General features: G+C 38.1%; 1 protein-coding gene across 1 annotated transcript in view; it reads left to right on the forward strand.

Moving 5' to 3' along the window:
* ADGRG4 (adhesion G protein-coupled receptor G4) overlaps positions 1-21151 on the forward strand; it is a 121807-nt gene that overhangs the window by 62849 nt on the left and 37807 nt on the right. Inside the window, exons 14-15 of the mRNA XM_034950088.3 lie at positions 7431-7647; positions 9005-9167. Coding sequence (XP_034805979.1) covers positions 7431-7647; positions 9005-9167 — 380 coding nt within the window. The remainder of the gene's footprint in view (positions 1-7430; positions 7648-9004; positions 9168-21151) is intronic.

Here is a 21151-nt window from a genome sequence, read left to right on the forward strand (position 1 = left end):
CCTCTGCCTCCTAGGTTCAAGCAATTCTCCTGCCTCAGCCTCCCGAGTAGCTGGGATTACAGGCGCCCACCCCCATGCCCGGATGATTTTTTCTATTTTTAGCAGAGGCGGGGTTTCACCATGTTGGCCAGGCTGGTCTCAAACTCCTAACCTCAAGTGATCCACCTGCCTCAGCCTCCCAAAGTACTGGGATTACAGGTGTGAGCCACCGCGCCCGGCCTTATTTTACTTTTTTGGCTAATTATTGTTTTTATTTTATTTAAATTTTTAAAAAGTTTTAATAGGTAATACTTCACCGACTTCAATACTCAAAAAACAAAAAGAGTATGTGTAAAACATCTCCCTCCCACTGCTGACCTCAGCCATTCAGTTACTATCCACAGAGATATTTTATGGATCCATAATGAAATGTGTATACATATTTGTGTATGTGTATATTGTATACACACATATACTTGCCCTCACTTTTTGTACACAAAGTGGAGCATGCTATACACACTATTCTTTACGTTGCTTTTTTCTCTTAACAATATATTGCAGAGATTATTATATCAGCATATAAAGAATTTTCTCTTTCTTTTTCCCCCCTCTGCATTGTATTATATATACCACAATAAATGTGCCACAATTTATTTAACCTGTTTCTTATGGATGAGTATTTAGGTTGTCAGTAACATTTTTCTTTGAAAACAAGACTGTACAACTATTTTTGTGTTTTTTTCATTGTAGGGAAAATACTATAACATATTTTTAAAAATACTCACATGTTTGATAGTGTATAAGATGTTTTAGAGTTGGTATTGTCTAAGCAGCTGATATAGAAGGTTGCATTTCTTTCAAAAATACATTTGTAGACCACATTAGCTTTTATTTTTGTTTGTGACACTGTTAGCATAATTCATATTATTAGGTAAAAGAGATTCAAAATAAAGAGTATCTCTTTTAAAAAACCACTGCTTCGATGAATATTACATATATGTCAGAATTTTGAGAAAGTAGGGGTATACCTAAAGCATAAATCCTTGAATGTAGAATTGCTGGGTCAATCATACTTTTGATGGTGTCAAAATGCTCTCTGTAATAGTTACAGCAATTTAGATTCCCACTTGCAAGTTATGAAAAGCACCTTTTTCGCACCTCCTTCATCAACACAGCATGTTTGTTATCAGACTTCTGGATCTTTTTGTGATGTGATAAGCAGAAATTGATATCTCAATGTAGTTTACAAACTTTTTAATGGAGATATTTACATATCATAAAATTCGCTCATTTAATGTGTACAGTTTAGTGGGTTTTTAAAAGCATATTCACTAGATTGTGCAACCATCATCACTAATTCCAGAATATTTCATCACCCCAAAAAGAAACCCTGTACCCATTAGCAGTCTCTCCATTCCTCCCCCACCCCAGCTCCTGGCAACCACTAATTTACTTTTTTGTCTCTATGAATTTTGCCAATTTGGGGCATTTCATGTTTCTGAGGTTCATCCAATGTTGTAGCATGTATCATTGCTTCATTCCTTTTTATGGATGCATTATATTCCATTATATAGATATACCACATTTTGCTTATTAATTCATCATTTGACAGATATTTCTTTTCCATCTTTTGGTTATTATTAAAAATCTAGCTGTGCACATTTATGTACAGATTTTATGTAGACATATGTTTTCAATTTTCTCGGGTATACACTGAAGAGTAGAATTGCTAGGTCATATAGTAACCCTATGATTAGCTTTTTGAGGAACTTCAAAACTGTTTTCCACAGCAGTTGTGCCATTCTACATCCCTGCCAACTCTGTATGAAGATTCCAATTTCTTCACATCCTTGTAAACACTTATTACTATTGTCTGTCTTTTAGATTATGGCTGGTAGTAATGCCCCCCAACACACCTTTATTCCTAATTTTAGTAATTTGTGTCTTCACTTTTTTTTATCTTTGTCAGTCTAGCCAAAAGTTTTTAAATTTTGTTAATGTTTATAGACTTTATTTTTTAGAGCAGTTTTAGATTCACAGCAAAATTGAGTGGAAAGTACAGAGCTCCCGCATGTGCCCTCCCCCAACCACATGCAGACTTCCCCACCATCAACATCCCCCACCAGAGTGGTATGTTTGTTACAATTGAATGTACACTGACACATCGTTATCACCAATAGTTCATAGTTTTACATTAGCGTTCACTCTTGCTATTGTACATTCTGTGGGTTTGGACAAATGTATAATGACATGAATCCGCCATTACAGTATCATATGGGATATTTTCACTGCTCTAAAAGTCCTCTATGCTCCACTTATTCATCCCTCCTTCCTCTCAACCCCTGGCAATCACTGATCTTTTTACTATCTCTGTGTTTTTGCTCTTTCCAGAAGGCCATATAGTTGGAATCTTACAATATGCAGCCTTTTCAGATTGTCTTCTTTCACTTAGTTATGTGCATTTAAATTTCTTCCATGTGTCTTTTCATGGCTTGGCAGCTCATTTCTTTTTGGCATTGGATAATATTCCATGGTCTGGATGTACCACAGTTTATTTATTCATTCACCTACTGAAGGACATCTTGGTTGCTTCCAAGCTCTAACTACGAATACAGCTACTATAAACATCTGTGTGCAGGTTTTTGTATAGATGTTAAGTGTTCAACTCATTTGGGTAAAGAACAAAAGGTGTGGTTGTTGGATTGTGTGATAAGAGTATGTTTAGTTTTGTAAGAAGCTGACAAATTGCCTTCCAAAGTGGCTGTACCATTTTGCATTCCCATCAGCAATGAGAGTTCCTGTTGTTTCACGTTCTTTCCAGCATTTAGTGTTGTCAGTATTTTAGATTTTGGCTATTCTAATAGGTGTGTAGTGGTATCTCATTGTTGTTTTAATTTGCAATTCCTTAATGACATATGATGATGAATAGCTTTTCATATGCATATTTTCCATATTTATGTCTCCTTTGGTGAGGTGTATTCTATAGGCTGAATGTTTGTGTGCCCCAAAAATTCATACATTGAAATTCTAAGCCCAGTGTGATGGTATTTGGAGATGAGGCCTTTGGGAGGGGATTAGGTCATGAGGGTGGAACCTTCATGAATGAGATTAGCACCCTTATAAAAGAGGCCCCAGAGAGATTCTTTGCCCCTTTCACCATGTGAGGTTATAGTGAAAAAATGGCGGTCTATGAGCCAGGAAATGAGTTCTCACCAGATATTGAATCTGTTCTTCATAGACAACTTGCCAGACATGGTTCTACTGCATAAAATGGGTCCCTCCCATAGTGAAATGTCAGAAATTGAGGCACAGGCATTCCAGTGCCTCGCAGAAGGGCCAGGGAATTGGCCTTGAAGCAGTGAACTTCTCAGACCTGTTTTCCTTGCAGATGATGCAAGTTTGAGATCCTTGTTGAGGACTATCTAGAAGAATTAGGAAAGCAAGCACAGTTCTGATTATTTCTAGATCAGAAACCAAGAGTGAGGGCAATAGGAAATGTTACAGCTTGAAGTGAGTGGGCGGAAAGTTAGAGGGTTTGTGTTTCACACTGACCTCCGTCCTGAGTGACACATTTTCTTTAGACATGCTAACAGAATTTTCTCTTGTGCAAGAAAAAGTTAATAAACAGTCATAACAACAACAAAAACACTGCACTGGCTTGGGATTTTTAGAAAATTGACTGAGAAGTCATTTTATATATATAAAAAATCTACCGCGGAGTAAAGGAACAGTTGGATGATGATTGTAATGTATATAACTGAAAAGTAAACTATCAAGTTTATTATCTTTGGAAGAATCCTTCTATTCTACTTGTAAATTAGGGGCTTAATGAACAATGAATACAATATAAAGGAAAGAAAAATGTATTCACGTTGAAACAATTTATTTTCTTTTGCTTTCAATCTTGCTGACAAGCATTAGATATCTTGGTTGAAGAAAAACTCTTCTGCTCTCTCACTTAAATGCTCCTTTTTCTTAACTCTTTAATATCACAGAGTTAGAAAAGGTACTTTTATTTCAAAGTTCTTTGGGTTCTCTTCTGTGCTCAATGTTTGTTACCTCCATGATATTAAAGATGCATCAGGCTCTAGTGAAGTTGACTAGAACTTTTCAGAAAACTTTTTCCTGTCTGTATCAATTCCACCATCAGGGCAGGATAGTGAGTGCTTAAGAGAAAACAGTGGTATTCCCAGGAGGTCAGGTAGAAAGACTGCAAAGCACAGCTGTTCCAACCCCCAACACGGTGGAGAAAACGGCCAAAGTCACAGATGCTGTAAAAAGTGATACTGAAGAGCTCAAGCTTTGGAATCAGCACTGGGTTAGAATAGTTCAATGCTTTAACTTCTTAATCTATATAAAGGGGATAATGTGAGTACTTTTATGACTAATACAAAGGTTATTGTGATGAATAGATGAGAAAATATACATATAATGCCTTGCTGTTGTATCTACCTCCAAAATGCCCACCGACTCATTCCCTCTTTGTCAATTGGGAATTGAATCAGGGCTGGCTTGTGACTGCTTAGCCCAGTAGAATTAGGGAGAAGCGGCTTTGCCAATGATGGGACTAATTTTTAAGGGGACTGGAAGTTTCTGCATCCTTTCTCTTGGTACACTCTCATTTGAGATGCTTCCTCAGAGCCAGACACCATGCAGTAAGAAGCCCAAACAGTGGTGTGCTGAAAAATATTTAAAAACCAGCTCTACCCAAAGAAGGTGCTGATTTGTAGCTTTTGCCAGTTTTCATGATATAATACCCTCTCCTCCATGGCTGAATACAAATTACAATGTAACGTATAGTGACTGAACTATAAACTTGGTAAAAGATGCATGCACAGATACATTAGATATGTAAATAATCACAAAAGCACAGATTAGTAAAATGTAGCAAAATAATTAGAAAGTGAAGAGGTTTCAGTATCATTTTAAAATATAATTTATGCAATTGTAAGTTTATATAATTTAATTTTTAATAATGGCCGTGTTTAACAACTCGTTCACAGAATTCCTGAAACTTTAACAATTGGTTCTCACCAGCTGGTAAAAGTTGGCTCCAGCACATCACAAGCCAGACCCAGCACACTACTGAGCCCACACCACTGGGGGAGTCCATGTGTAGGGAGTACAGCCAACAGCTTCAACTGACCAGTCAGCATCAATTGCCTGCCATGTGAGTGAGCCCTCTTGGACATCCAGCCCAGATTAGCCTTCTGATGTATTCAGCCTCAGCTGCTATCTGACTTCAAGTGTATGAGACAATCCAAGTGAGAACACTCAACTGAGCCTAGTTAACACACAGAACCATGAAGGATAATAATACATTGTTGCTTTAAGCCAGTAAGTTTTAGGGTGATTTGTTATGCAGCAATAGATAACCTGGAACACTGGCTCATAGAAATTGCTCAGTAAATAGCAGATATTATTTTGAATGTTGCAATTACTGGCAGATTAACTGTAACAGTATTTCAAGGAATGAGGATCAATTTATTCTGCAACAAATAAAGGAGAAGTCCCTTTATTACTTTTGCTTGAGGACCAGGAATTTTTACACGATGAGTGTAATTTAGCTTGAATTTTCCTTAAAAACTATACAACTCCAGAGAAAAAGTCTATAATTACTTTCCACAATATAGTCTCCCATTGGCCTGCTGTTTACTTTCATTCTGCCACAGCAGGGACTACGTGAAAGTGAAATTGCCCCACTGAAGCCCAAAGAATCATGACTAGGCAGCTCTTGTTATTCCATTTTAAACAAAGTCTGAGCGATTTAATAAGAGCAGTAGAAAGGTCCGTGAACGAGCTCACTATCTTTTTCTATCGTGCCTAGTCTTAATATTTTCTCAGCTTCTTTAAGTTACCAGAAGATAGATGTTAACTGGGACAAAATGTTAATTGAGAAACAACTACAACCTTGTTTAATCTCCTCTCCTCCTCCCATCTCCTCAGGGAGAACTCTGTCTTTGCTAGTTCAGGTCCTATGTGAGCCATTGTTGGACAAATTGGGGTAATGGTTGGGGAGGAATTGAGAGGATCTCAGTTATGGTTGCTTAATTTACATTGATGAGAACAGAAAGTTGTTTGCAGGAAAAAAAAGAGAATAAAGAAAGAAAACAAAGAGGAAAAGGAGAAAGCAAAAAGTAGCCTGTGTAGGCTTTTGAAGGTGTTAAGTTGTGGGGAGCTTGGGGTAGGAGAAAGATTTGAGGAGATGCTGATAACTAGGGAGGTCATTGAAAGAGAGGTAGTAAGAGAAATACAGACAGAGAGAGAGGGGATGAATTTTATGCTGAATTATTTTGTTTTCTGAAACAGAGTTGACTATTTGTAGTATAACCTGGGTTAAGTGTGTTATGAGTGTTAGCTCTCTCTGGAATTTTTCTTAACAAATGGTATTTTTTATTATTTTCCTTTATATTTTGGTTATTGGACTTGAATGTGAGTGCTTTAAGCTAGCAAGACACCACAAGAAAGCTCAGCTTTATATGTGTTATATTCAACTAAAATAGAATTTGTGCTGTATTCGTTTAACAAAGCTCTTCACTTTAAAAGTGAGTCATGATTCAAACAAAACAACTATTTAGAAGAAGCATTTATGAGATAAGAACTTTTGGGCACTGACAGGATATTTGATGATTTTGAATATTATTGCTAATTTTTAAATTTAATTTGTTATTGTGGTTGTGACATGTAAAAATCATTTATTTTAGAGATACATACTAAAGTATTTATGGATAAAATGATATCATATTCAGGACTCACTTTGAAATAATATGGGGTTGGGGAAAAGGTGAGTGGAAGTGTAGAGAAAATGAGATTATCCATTCATTGACACTTGTTGAAGTTGGGTTATTCATGAGGAACATGGAGATTCATTATACAATTCTTTCTACTTTTGTGTATGCTTGCAAATTTCCATAATAAAAAGTGAAGAAAAAAGTGGGCGAGTTAATATCCATTGTTCTTACTCTCTGGAAAATCTAAATTAACTGCTTTTTATTATGACGTAGTCCATATTTGCTTTTTTTTCCCTGTGGTTTGATGGTTCTTGACAGGAAAATGTAACCATCACCCTTAATTATGAAAACATAGACTGAGTGTTTGCTGATACTTGAGTATAAGGTGGGATCTACTTAACACAATCCAATACTCAAAAGTCTCAATTTAATTAGAATCAAATTTCAAGATAATTCTTCAGGGACAAAACGATTTCCCTGGTGCATTTGAAAAAGGATTTAATGAATGAAAACTTTTTATGAATAAAAACTTGACTTATGTTCTACTTTCTGGGACTACACCTATTGTAGAAACAAAGGGCCAATATTTTCCTTCTGTAAACACGTTACCTTGGTAGGTGTTCTCATCTCACCCTCTTTACTCTTTAAAGGGAAAGAAGCACACCAGAATGGCAGAAGACTAAGTCATGCAGCTTTTATGTCTCAACTTTCTTTCCCCAGAGAATGCTGAGGATGTTGCAGAGCATATTTTAAATTTGATAAATGAATCCCCAGCCCTGGGTAAAGAAGAGACAAAGATTATTGTTTCTAAAATATCAGATATTTCACAATGTGATGAGATAAGTATGAACCTAACTCATGTTATATTACAAATAATCAACGTTGTTTTGGAAAAGCAAAACAATTCCGCCTCTGATCTGCATGAAATAAGCAATGAGTAAGTACTAATACTTTGGTGAAAGACATTATTTTTAAAAAATTTAAAATGCAGTCGGCCCTCTGTATCTGTGCATTCTGCATTTGTCAATTCAAACAACCACAGATTGAAAATATCCTTAAAAAAATCTTGCGTTGATACTGAACAAGTACAGAATTTTTTCTCATTATTCCTAAACAATACAGCATAACAATGATTTACATAGCATTTACATTGTATTAGGCATTATAAGTAATCTAGAGATGATTTAAAATATACATTGATGTTCATAGGCTATACAAAAATACGACCCTATTTTATATCAGGAACTTGAGCATCCGTGGATTTTTGTATTCATGGGAGTCCTGGAACAAGATCCCTCAAGGATACGAACGGACGACTGTATATATTATCAATTTCTTGGCATATAGACATCATAAATTTTAAAAGTCAGGTAGTTACACATTGAAAGCTCAGTTAGTACAATGCAATGGGGTCACTTTACTAGAATGTTCATTGTGAAAGGATGTATTCAAATTCGAATTGAATCTTAGTGATAGCAAGCTTTCAAGTACACAGTTACCCCAAACCAAACCCCCAGTCTATTCCCCCAACTTTTGTGTTCCCTCAGTGTTCTTAATGTCTATAAAATGTATCCAACCAGTGCTAAAGTGGAAAACTCGAGAACAGTACTAGTTAACTCCTTCTAACTCACAGCCAATTAATAACTAACTCTTGTATGCGGCACTGTACATCCATTTTTAAAATCCCTTAAATATTTTGGTGGAATTCTTTTACTTCTCTCCATCTCCACCACTACCATCCTATTCCTAGCCCCATTTCTCTCACCAGACTGTCTACAATAACCTCCTAAATGGTCTCTCTGCCTCCGTTCTTGACCCTCTATGAGTCATCTTCTACATAGCACCCGGAGTAATCTTTTAATGTATATATCAGATCATGTCCTTACTTTGCTTTTAAAACCACTCAGTGGCTTTCCATTACACGTAGAATAAAATCCAAATGTCTTATAAAGTCCTACGAGGCCCTGCAGGGTCTGGCTTACATGTAACAATTTCATTAATTTTCACGACAATCTTTAGAGATGAGTGTAATATTACTTTTGACTTTCAGGTGAGGAAACTGAAACTAAGTGAGATTACTTTATTTGCCCACACAGTTAGAAATTAGAGAAGCTAAGATTTAGGTGTCAACTTGTCTGATTCCAAAGCCAGTGCTCTTATTTAATAATTCCTAAATGATATAAAGATAGTGATTAAAACTCAAAGAAAAGTCTTGCAATAAGGAAATCTTGCAAGGAGGATGGGTTTTACTTTTAAAAGGTAGGATGCTCTTCTCCATCTGTGGTTTCTTGCAGAATTCTGAGGATAATTGAGCGTACTGGTCACAAGATGGAGTTTTCTGGGCAGATAGCAAATCTGACGGTGGCCGGGCTGGCTTTGGCTGTGCTGCGGGGGGATCACACGTTTGATGGCATGGCTTTCAGCATTCACTCCTATGAAGAAGGCACAGACCCTGAGGTGAGTGCAGCTCAGGGAACTGAGAGCCAATCAGCCAAGCACTGTTTCAGGTCTTCATTCATTTACTCCTTGGGAGAGAGAGGGCACTCTGTTATGGTTTTAAGGGGACCTTATGGAAATACAGACATCCCAGGGAAGATTCGTATATAATCTTTAGTAGGCTAACGTCTTGGTTGGAATGGTGTCTGGGAATTGTGCAAAGATACCACCTTTGGCCCTGTGACCCCAAATTATCTCAAATGTCAGTTTATTATTGGCCACCATTTAAGGAACACATTATACGTTGGACATTGTGCTACTGCCTCCTTTGTACAGATAAGGAAACAGAGAAGTAATTTGCCCAAGAACACATAGCCTAATGACTAAGCCAGGATTGAAACCTATGTCTGTCTGGCTTTAAAGCCTGGGCCCTTTCCACCATATCATACCACCTTAGCCTTTGGCATGTTATAGGCTGCCAACCCTACTCAAAACAATTTCAGAGGTTAGATTTTTTTTACAATTAAAAAGTAATAAAGTGTACATATAAGAAAATGCACAAATCCTAAGTATACACCCTCTGAATTTTGACAAATGCATACATCTATGTAATCCAAACCCCTATTAAGATATAGAATGTTGGCCAGGTGCAGTGCCACACCTGTAATCCCAGCACTTTGGGAGGTCAAGGTGGGAGGATCACTTGAACTCAGGAGTTTGAGACCAGCCTGGGCAATATAGTGAAACCCCATCTCTACAAAAAAATTAAAAAATTAGCCAGGCATGGTAGTGTGTGCCTGTGGTCCAGCTACATGAGAGGCTTAGGCGGGAGGATCGCTTGAGACCAGAAGATCAAGGATGCAGTGATCCCTGACTGCACCACTGCATTCCAGCCTAGGCAACAGAGCAAGATTCTGTATTTCTAAAAAAGATATAGAATATTACTATCACCTCTGAAAGCCCCCTTGTGCCCTTTGCAAGTGAAGCTCTGAAACTACTACCTGCAGTGGCAATCACTGTTCTTATATTTTTCTGCGATAGTTTTTCCTGTTCTACAACATTATATAAATGAAATCTTATAATATGTACTGTTTTATATAAGGCTTCTTTCATGTAGCATAATTTTTTTTTTTAGTCATCCTTTTGTTTCAGTAGTTTGTTCCTCCTTTTTATTGCTGAATAATATTCCAACGACTGGGTCCACAACAGATTCCTTGTCTGTTCTCCTCTTGATGGACATTTGGATTGTTTCCAGTTTGGCTATTATGAATAATCCTGCTATGAACCTTTGTGTATAAGTCTTTATGTGATCATATTATTTCTATGTCTTGGATGAATACCTAGGAATGGAATTGCTGGCTCATAGGTACATGTTTATTATTTATTTATTTATTATTTATTTTTTGAGATGGAGTCTCACTCTGCTGCCCAGGCTGGAGTGCAGTGGCACTATATCTGCTCACCGCAACCTCTGCCTCCCAGATTCAAGCGATTCTCCTGCCTCAGCCTCCCATATAGCTGGGATTACAGCCACTCACCACGATATCCAGCTAATTTTTGTATTTTTAGTAGAGACGGGGTTTAGCCATGTTGGCCAGGCCGGTCTCAAACTCTTGGCCTCAAGTTATCCACCCACCTCGGCCTTCCAAAATGCTGGGATTACAGGCGTGAGCTACCTCACCCGGCCTGTAGGTATATGTTTAAATGTATTAGAAACTGTCATAGTGTTTTCTAGAGTGGTAAATGATGTGGAGTAATTTTTCATGTTCATATTTGTTATTTGTATGTCTTTGGTGAAATATCTGTTAAAATCTTTTGCCCATTTTTAAATGGGGTAGTTTTCTTTCTTTATTGCAATGGTTTTTGGGATACATGTGGTTTGGGGTTACATGGATAATTTGTTTAGTAGTGATTTCTGAGATTTTAGTGTACTCGTCACCTGAGCAGTATACACTCTGTCCCCAATATGTAGTCTTTTATCCTTCACCCCCCCCACCACTCTTTCCCTTGAGTCCCCAAAGTCCATTACATCATTCTTATGTCTTTGTGTCCCCATAGTCTAGCTCCTACTTATAAGTGAGAATATATGATATTTGGTTTTCCATTCCTGAGTTACTTCACTTAGAATAACAGCCTCTAGTTCCATCCAAGTTACTGCAAAAGACATGATTTCATTCCTTTTTATGGCTGAGTAGTATTCCATGGTGTATATATACCACATTTTCTTTATCTACTTGTTTGGTTGATGGACACTTAGGTTGGTTCCATATCTTTGCAGCTGTGAATTGTGCTGCTTTAAACATGTGTGTGCATGTGCCTTTTTCATATAACGACTTCTTTTCCTTTGAATAGATACCCAGTAGTGGGATTGCTAGATGGAATGGTAGTTCTCAGTTTAGTTCTTTAAGGGATCTCCATACTGTTTTCCACAGTGGTTGTATTAATTTACATTCCCACCAGCTGTATAAAAGTGTTTCCTTTTCACCACATCCATGCCAACATCTATTGTTTTTTGACTTTTTAATTATGGCCATTCTTGCAGGAGTAAGGTGGTATCTCATGGTGGTTTTAATTTGCATTTCCCTGATGGTTAGTGATATTGAGCATTGTTTCATATGTTTGTTGGGTGTTTGTATATCTTCTTTTGAGAATTGTCTATGCATGTCCTTTGCCCACTTTTTGATAGGATCCTTTGATTTTTTCTTGCTGATTTGTTTGAATTCCTTGTAGATTCTGGATGCTAGTCCTTTGTTGGATGCATAGTTTGCAAATGTTTTCTCCCACTCTTTGGATTGCCTGTTGACTCTGCTGATTATTTCTTTTGTTGTGCAGAAGCTTTTTAGTTTAATTTGATCCCATTTATTTGTTTCTGTTTGTGCATTTGCTTTTGGGGTCTTAGTCATGAATTCTTTGCCTAGGCCAATGTTCAGAAGAGTTTTTTCCAATGTTATCTTCTAGAATTTTTATGGTTTCAGGTCTTATATCTAAGACTCTTACATTTAAGACTTTGATCCATCTTGTGTTAATTTTTGTATAATGCGAGGGATGGGGATCCAGTTTCATTTTTCTCCATGTGGCTTACCAATTATCCCAGCACCATTTGTGGAACAGGGTGTCCCTTCTCCACTTTATGTTTTCACTTGCTTTGTCAAAGATTAGTTGGCTGTAAGTATTTGGCTTTATTTCTGGGTTTTCTATTCTGTTCTATTGGTCTACATACCTATTTTTATACCAATACCATGCTGTTTTGGTAACTATAGCCTTGCAGTATAATTTGAAGTTGGGTAATATGATGCTTCCAGATTTGTTCTTTTTGCTTTGAATTGCTTTGGCTATGTGGACTTTTTTGATTCCATATGAATTTTAGAATTTTTTTCTAGTTCTGTAAGAATGATGATATTTTGGTGGGAATTGCATTATCTATAGATTGCTTTTGGCAGTATGGCCATTTTCACAGTATTGATTCTTTCCATCATGAGCAAGGGATGTGTTTCCATTTGTTTGTGTCATCTATGATTTCTTTCAACAGTGTTTCGTAGTTTTCCTTGTAGAGATCTTTCACCTCCTTGATTAAGTATATTCCTGGGTTTTGTATTGTATTGTATTGTATTGTATTGTATTGTATTTTGCAGCTGTTGTAAAAAGATTGAGTTTTTTATTTGATTCACAGCTTGGTCGCTGTTGGTGTATAGCAGTGCTGCTGATTTGTGTACATTGATTTTGTAACCTGAGACTTTACTGAATTCGTTTATCAGATGTAGGAGCTTTTTGAATGAGTCGTTATGGTTTTCTAGGTATACGTTCACATCATTGGTGAACAGCAACAGCTTGACTTCCTGTTTCCAATTTGGATGCCCTTTATTTCTTACTCATGTCTGATTGCTATATCTAGGACTTCCAGTACTATGTTGAACAGAAATGGTAAAAGTGGGCATCCCTTTTATTATTGAGTTGTAAGTGTTCTTTACACATTCTGGATACAAACAATTTATCAGATGTATGTTTTGAAAATGTTTTCCGTATGACTTGCCTATCTATTTTCTCAATAATGTCTTTCAATGAGCAGTTTTTCACTTTCTTGTTTTCTTTCCTTTTTTTTTTTTTTTTTTTTTTTGTTGTTGTTGTTGTTGTTTGAGAGTGGGTCTTGCTCTTTCACCCAGACTGAAATGCTGTGGCTTGAACACAGATCACTGCAGCCTTGACCTCCTGGGCTCAAGCAATCCTCCTGCCTCAACCTCACATGTAGCTGTGGCCACAGGCACGCACCACCATGCCTGACTGATTTTTTATTTTTTTGTAGAGATGGGGCTCTCACTTTGTTGCCCAGACTGATCTCGAACTCCTGGGCTCAGGCAATCCTCCCACCTTGGCCTACCACAGTGCTGGGATTACAGGCATGTGCCATTGTGCTCACCAAAAGTTTTAAATTTTCATGAAGTCTAATTTATAGTTCTGTTTTCTTTTATGAATAACCATATATGACTTGTCTATGATACCTTTGTCTATCAGGAAGCCATGAAGACATTCTCTTATGCTTTTCTTTAAAAGCTTTATGATTTTAGCTTTTATGTTTAGAACTCAATTAATTGATTTATGTATTGCATGAGGTAGGAGTTGAGGATCATTTTGTTTTACGTGGATATCCAGTATTTCCAGCACCATTTGTTGAAAAGACTTTTCCTTCCCCATTGGCTTGCTTTGGTACCTTTGACAAAAAGTCAAATTGTTGTATAAATGTAAGGCTATTTCTGGACTTTCCTATACTGTTTTTTTTTTTTTTTAAACTCGTATGTTATTACCAGGTAGTCTTGGTTCCTGAAGTGTTGAAGTCAGGTAATATGAATTCTTCAACATTGTTGCTTTTCAAGATTGCTTTGGTTATTCTAAGCCTTTTGCATGTCCATATAAATTTTCAAATCTGCTGATCAATTTGTATAAAAAACTTGCTGAGGTTATGATTTGGATTGAGTTGAAGTTATTGGTCAATTTTGGGAGAATTTATTTCTTAGTAATATTGAGTCTTCTCATCTAGGAACATTTATTTATTTCTATTTACATTTCTCTGAGCAATGTTTTGTAGTTTAGGTGGGGAGATATTGCATGTCTTTTGATAAATTTATTCCTAAGTATTTTGATTTTTGATACTGTTGAAAATGGAATAGTTTTAAAACTAGATATTCCAATTATTTGCTGCTAGTATATGAAATGCAATTGATTATATATGAAATATTATTTATATTATATGCTATATATACACATTTTGTTTCTTATGCACTTGCTAAATTCACTTATTGCTTCTAGTAATTGTTTTAGAGATTCCTTAGAACTTTCCATGTAAGCCAACATCATGTGACAATAGAGAGTTTTATGTATTCTTTACTGATCTTTATTCCTTTTATTTCTTTTTGGGGGCCTATTCTGATGTTTAATACTTCCAATAAAATGTTGAATAGAAGTGGTTGAAGTGGGCATCCTTGTCTTATTTTTAATATTAGGAGAAAAGTATTCACTGTTTTTCCATTACTGTGATGTTACCCATTTTTGTTTTTTTTTTTTAAAAGATGTTCTTTATTTGATTGAGGTAGTTACCTTCTATTCTTGGTTTCCTGAAAAGATTTATCACAAATTGTTGTTGAATTTTGTCAAAAGCTTTTTCTGTATCTCTCGAAGTAATCTTTTGGCTTTCCTCTTTATCCTCTTAATATGGTAAATTATATTGATTTTAAAATATTAAGCCAATCTTGAATTCCTAGAAAAAACCCTACTGGTCATCATGCATCATCATGTTTATGTATTGCTATTTTCTAAGTGCTTATGTTTTGTGAAGTATTTTTGCCCTTACATTCATGAAGAGTATTGGTCTGAAATTTTCTTTTTTTGTGATTTCTTTGTCAGGCTTTAGAAAGATTTTGGCAACATTCTAAAAGTGAGTTGGGAAACGGTCCCTCTTCTACTTTCAGAAAGAGTTTGTGTAACATTGCTGTCATTTCATTAAATGCTTGATAGGGTTCACTAGGAAACCCTCTGGGTCTGAAATTTCTTTGTGGGAAGTTTTTTGATATCAAACTAGATTTATTTAGTGGATAGAGAGCCATTCAGATTTTCTGATTCATCTTGTGTCAGTTTTTGGATAGTTGTATTTTTCTAAGAGTTTATTTCATCTAACTTGTCAAGCTTATTGGCAATAATTTATAATATTTTCCTATTTTTTTTAACATCTGTAGGATTTATAGCAGGAGTCAGCAAAGTTTCTGTAAAGGGCAGATAATAAATATTTTAGGCTTTGCAACCCACAGGTGGTCTCTGTCTGCTGAATGTTCTTATATGTTTGTTTTTGTTCTGCTCTCCGTTCCTCTTGCCCCCTGCCCTCTCCTCCCCTTCTTTCTCTTCTCTCTTCTCCTTCCCTCCTTTCTCCTGTCTTCTCCTTCCCTCTCTTCTCCTCCCCTCTCCCTCCCTCTCTTCTCCTCTCCTTTCCAGCCCTCTCTATTCTTCTCCTCTTCTTCCCTTGCTGTCCTCTGTTTTCCTTCCCTCTCTTATTCTCTCTTCTCCCTCTGCTTCTTTCTTTGTGCAACTGTTTAAAAATGAAATGTATGTTGTGCAACTCTCACCACCATATGTCTGCAGAACGTTGTTCATCTTCCCAAAGCTACTGGGGAGGTCAGCCTCCTCAGTAGCTGACCCGTTGAATAACAAGTCCCCATTCGTCCCTTTCCTAGCCCTTGACAACCACAATTCTTCCGATCCCTGTGATTTTGACTACTCTAGGTACCTCATGTAAATGGAATAATACCATATTTGTCCTTTGTGACTGGCTTTTTTCACTTTGCAAAATGTCTTCAGGGTTCATCTATGTCGTAGCATGTTAGAATTTGCTAATTTTTTAGGGCTGAATAATGTTCCATTGTATGTATTTACCACACTTTGTTCATCCATTCATACAGGGGTTCTTTTTGAAGTGATGGAAATGTTCTAAAATTGATTGTAGTGATAGTTGCACAACTCTGAATGTGGTGAAAGCCAATGAACTGTATACTTTAAATGGGTGAAGTATATGGTATGTGAGTAAAGTCTCAATAAAGCTGTTACCAAAAAAAAAAAAAAACCCACGAAACCTAAAAGTGACATGTAAAATCTATTCTTAGCTCAGGGCAACATAAAAACAAGCCTTAGGAAGGATTTGGCTTGCTGATTCATTTGTCAACCTCTGATTTATAGTAATAAATCCTCTTTCATTTCTGATATTGGTAATTTCTTTTTTTGCTCCTTTATTTTTGATAGTATAGGGATTTTTCCATTTTGTTGATCCTTTTAAACAAACTTTGGCCTTGTTAATTTTCCCTATTACTTGTTTTCTACTTTTTGATATCTGATTTTATGTTTATTACTTCCTTTCTTGTACTTATTTTGGTTTTAGTTTTATCTTCTTTACATAGCTGCTGCTGCTGCTGCTGCCTCCTCCTCCTCCTCCTCCTCTTCCTCTTCTTCTTCTTCTTCCTCCTCCTCCTCTTCTTCTTCTTCTTTCTTCTTCTTCTTCTTCTTCTTCCTCCTCCTCCTCCTCCTCCTTCTTCTTCTCCTCCTCCTTCTTCTTTTTCTTCTTCTTTTAAAATGAGGTCTCTCTGTCACCCAGGCTGGAGTGCAGTGGTGTGACCATAGCTCACAGCAGCTTCGAACTCCTGGACTCAAGCAATCCTCCCACCTCAGCCTCCCCAGTAGCTGGGACTACAGGCACATACCACCACACCTGGCTAATTTTTAGATTTTTTATTTTTGTAAAGACAGGGTCTTTCTTTGTTGCCTGCAGTGGTCTCGAACTCCTAGCTTCAAGCAATCCTCCTGCCTCAGCCTCCCAAAGTGCTGGGGTTACAGGTGTAAGCTACTACCCCTGGCCTGTCTAGCTTCTTAATGTGGATCTATATATCATTCATTTTAGACCTTTCTTCTTTTCTAACATAATCCTAAAAAGCTGTAAATATCTTTCTAAGCACTGTTTTAGCTGTAGTCCACAAATTTTTATATGTTGTATTTTATTATGTCAGTTCAAAATATTTTCTATTTTTTTTAGTCCGTGGATTATTTAGGAGTGTATTGTTTAAATTACAAGTATTTGGGGGCTATCTAAGATATCGTATTATTATTTTTTCAGACAGGGTCTCACTGTCACCTAGGCTGAAGTGCAGTGGCACAATCACGACTCACTGTAGCCTCAGCCTCCTGGGCTCAGATGATCCTACCACCTCAGCCTCCCGAGTAGCTGGGACCACAGGTGCATGTCACCACACCTGGCTACTTTTTAAAACATTGTTTGTAGTTAGGAGGAGGAGCCAAGATGGCCGAATAGGAACAGCTCCGGTCTACAGCTCCCAGCGTGAGCGATGCAGAAGACGGTGATTTCTGCATTTCCATCTGAGGTACCGGGTTCATCTCACTAGGGAGTGCCAGACAGTGGGCGCAGGCCAGTGGGTGCGCGCACCGTGCGCGAGCCGAAGCAGGGCGAGGCATTGCCTCACCTGGGAAGCGCAAGGGGTCAGGGAGTTCCCTTTCCGAGTCAAAGAAAGGGGTGACGGACGCACCTGGAAAACTCGGGTCACTCCCACCCGAATATTGCGCGTTTCAGACCGGCTTAAAAAACGGCGCACCACGAGACTATATCCCACACCTGGCTCGGAGGGTCCTACACCCTCGGAATCTCGCTGATTGCTAGCACAGCAGTCTGAGATCAAACTGCAAGGCGGCAGCGAGGCTGGGGGAGGGGCGCCCGCCATTGCCCAGGCTTGCTTAGGTAAACAAAGCAGCCGGAAGCTCGAACTGGGTGGAGCCCACCACAGCTCAAGGAGGCCTGCCTGCCTCTGTAGGCTCCACCTCTGGGGGCAGGGCACAGACAAACAAAAAGACAGCAGTAACCTTTGCAGACTTAAATGTCCCTGTCTGACAGCTTTGAAGAGAGCAGTGGTTCTCCCAGCACGCAGCTGGAGATCTGAGAACGGGCAGACTGCCTCCTCAAGTGGGTCCCTGACCCCTGACCCCTGAGCAGCCTAACTGGGAGGCACCCCCCAGCAGGGGCACACTGACACCTCACACGGCAGGGTATTCCAACAGACCTGCAGCTGAGGGTCCTGTCTGTTAGAAGGAAAACTAACAAACAGAAAGGACATCCACACCAAAAACCCATCTGTACATCACCATCATCAAAGACCAAAAGTAGATAAAACCACAAAGATGGGGAAAAAACAGAACAGAAAAACAGGAAACTCTAAAATGCAGAGCGCCTCTCCTCCTCCAAAGGAACGCAGTTCCTCACCAGCAACGGAACAAAGCTGGATGGAGAATGATTTTGACGAGCTGAGAGAAGAAGGCTTCAGACGATCAAATTACTCTGAGCTACGGGAGGACATTCAAACCAAAGGCAAAGAAGTTGAAAACTTTGAAAAAAATTTAGAAGAATGTATAACTAGAATAACCAATACAGAGAAGTGCTTAAAGGAGCTGATGGAGCTGAAAACCAAGGCTCGAGAACTACGTGAAGAATGCAGAAGCCTCAGGAGCCGATGCGATCAACTGGAAGAAAAGGTATCAGCAATGGAAGATGAAATGAATGAAACGAAGCGAGAAGGGAAGTCTAGAGAAAAAAGAATAAAAAGAAATGAGCAAAGCCTCCAAGAAATATGGGACTATGTGAAAAGACCAAATCTACGTCTGATTGGTGTACCTGAAAGTGATGCGGAGAATGAAACCAAGTTGGAAAACACTCTGCAGGATATTATCCAGGAGAACTTCCCCAATCTAGCAAGGCAGGCCAACGTTCAGATTCAGGAAATACAGAGAACGCCACAAAGATACTCCTCGAGAAGAGCAACTCCAAGACACATAATTGTCAGATTCACCAAAGTTGAAATGAAGGAAAAATGTTAAGGGCAGCCAGAAGAAAGGTCGGGTTACCCTCAAAAGGAAGCCCATCAGACTAACAGCGGATCTCTCGGCAGAAACCCTACAAGCCAGAAGAGAGTGGGGGCCAATATTCAACATTCTTAAAGAAAAGAATTTTCAACCCAGAATTTCATATCCAGCCAAACTAAGCTTCATAAGTGAAGGAGAAATAAAATCCTTTACAGACAAGCAAATGCTGAGAGATTTTGTCACCACCAGGCCTGCCCTAAAAGAGCTCCTGAAGGAAGCACTAAACATGGAAAGGAACAACCGGTACCAGCCGCTGCAAAATCATGCCAAAATGTAAAGACCATCAAGACTAGGAAGAAACTGCATCAACTAACGAGCAAAATCACCAGCTAACATCATAATGACAGGACCAAATTCACACATAACACTAGTAACTTTAAATGTAAATGGACTAAATTCTCCAATTAAAAGACACAGACTGGCAAGTTGGATAAAGAGTCAAGACCCATCAGTGTGCTGTATTCAGGAAACCCATCTCACGTGCAGAGACACACATAGGCTCAAAATAAAAGGATGGAGGAAGATCTACCAAGCAAATGGAAAACAAAAAAAGACAGGGGTTGCAATCCTAGTCTCTGATAAAACAGACTTTAAACCAACAAAGATCAAAAGAGACAAAGAAGGCCATTACATTATGGTAAAGGGATCAATTCAACAAGAGGAGCTAACTATCCTAAATATTTATGCACCCAATACAGGAGCACCCAGATTCATAAAGCAAGTACTGAGTGACCTACAAAGAGACTTAGACTCCCACACATTAATAATGGGAGACTTTAACACCCCACTGTCAACATTAGACAGATCAACGAGACAGAAAGTCAACAAGGATACCCAGGAATTGAACTCAGCTCTGCACCAAGCGGACCTAATAGACATCTACAGAACTCTCCACCCCAAATCAACAGAATATACATTTTTTTCAGCACCACAGCACACCTATTCCAAAATTGACCACATACTGGGAAGTAAAGCTCTCCTCAGCAAATGTAAAAGAACAGAAATTATAACAAACTATCTCTCAGACCACAGTGCAATCAAACTAGAACTCAGGATTAAGAATCTCACTCAAAGCCGCTCAACTACATGGAAACTGAACAGCCTGCTCCTGAATGACTGCTGGGTACATAACGAAATGAAGGCAGAAATAAAGATGTTCTTTGAAACCAATGAGAACAAAGACACAACATACCAGAATCTCTGGGACGCATTCAAAGCAGTGTGCAGAGGGAAATTTATAGCACTAAATGCCCACAAGAGAAAGCAGGAAAGATCCAAAATTGACACCCTAACATCACAATTAAAAGAACTAGAAAAGCAAGAGCAAACACATTCAAAAGCTAGCAGAAGGCAAGAAATAACTAAAATCAGAGCAGAACTGAAGGAAATAGAGACACAAAAAACCCTTCAAAAAATTAATGAATCCAGGAGCTGGTTTTTTGAAAGGATCAACAAAATTGATAGACCGCTAGCAAGACTAATAAAGAAAAAAAGAGAGAAGAATCAAATAGATGCAATAAAAAATGATAAAGGGGATATCACCACCGATCCCACAGAAATACAAACTACCATCAGAGAATACTACAAACACCTCTACGCAAATAAACTAGAAAATCTAGAAGAAATGGATACATTCCTCGACACATACACTCTCCCAAGACTAAACCAGGAAGAAGTTGAATCTCTGAATAGACCAATAACAGGATCTGAAATTGTGGCAATAATCAATAGTTTACCAACCAAAAAGAGTCCAGGACCAGATGGATTCACAGCCGAATTCTACCAGAGGTACAAGGAGGAACTGGTACCATTCCTTCTGAAACTATTCCAATCAATAGAAAAAGAGGGAATCCTCCCTAACTCATTTTATGAGGCCAGCATCATTCTGATACCAAAGCCTGGCAGAGACACAACAAAAAAAGAGAATTTTAGACCAATATCCTTGATGAACATTGATGCAAAAATCCTCAATAAAATACTGGCAAACCGAATCCAGCAGCACATCAAAAAGCTTATCCACCATGATCAAGTGGGCTTCATCCCTGGGATGC

This window comes from Pan paniscus, chromosome X (genome assembly GCF_029289425.2).
Source record: "Pan paniscus chromosome X, NHGRI_mPanPan1-v2.0_pri, whole genome shotgun sequence".
NCBI lineage: Eukaryota > Metazoa > Chordata > Mammalia > Primates > Hominidae > Pan > Pan paniscus.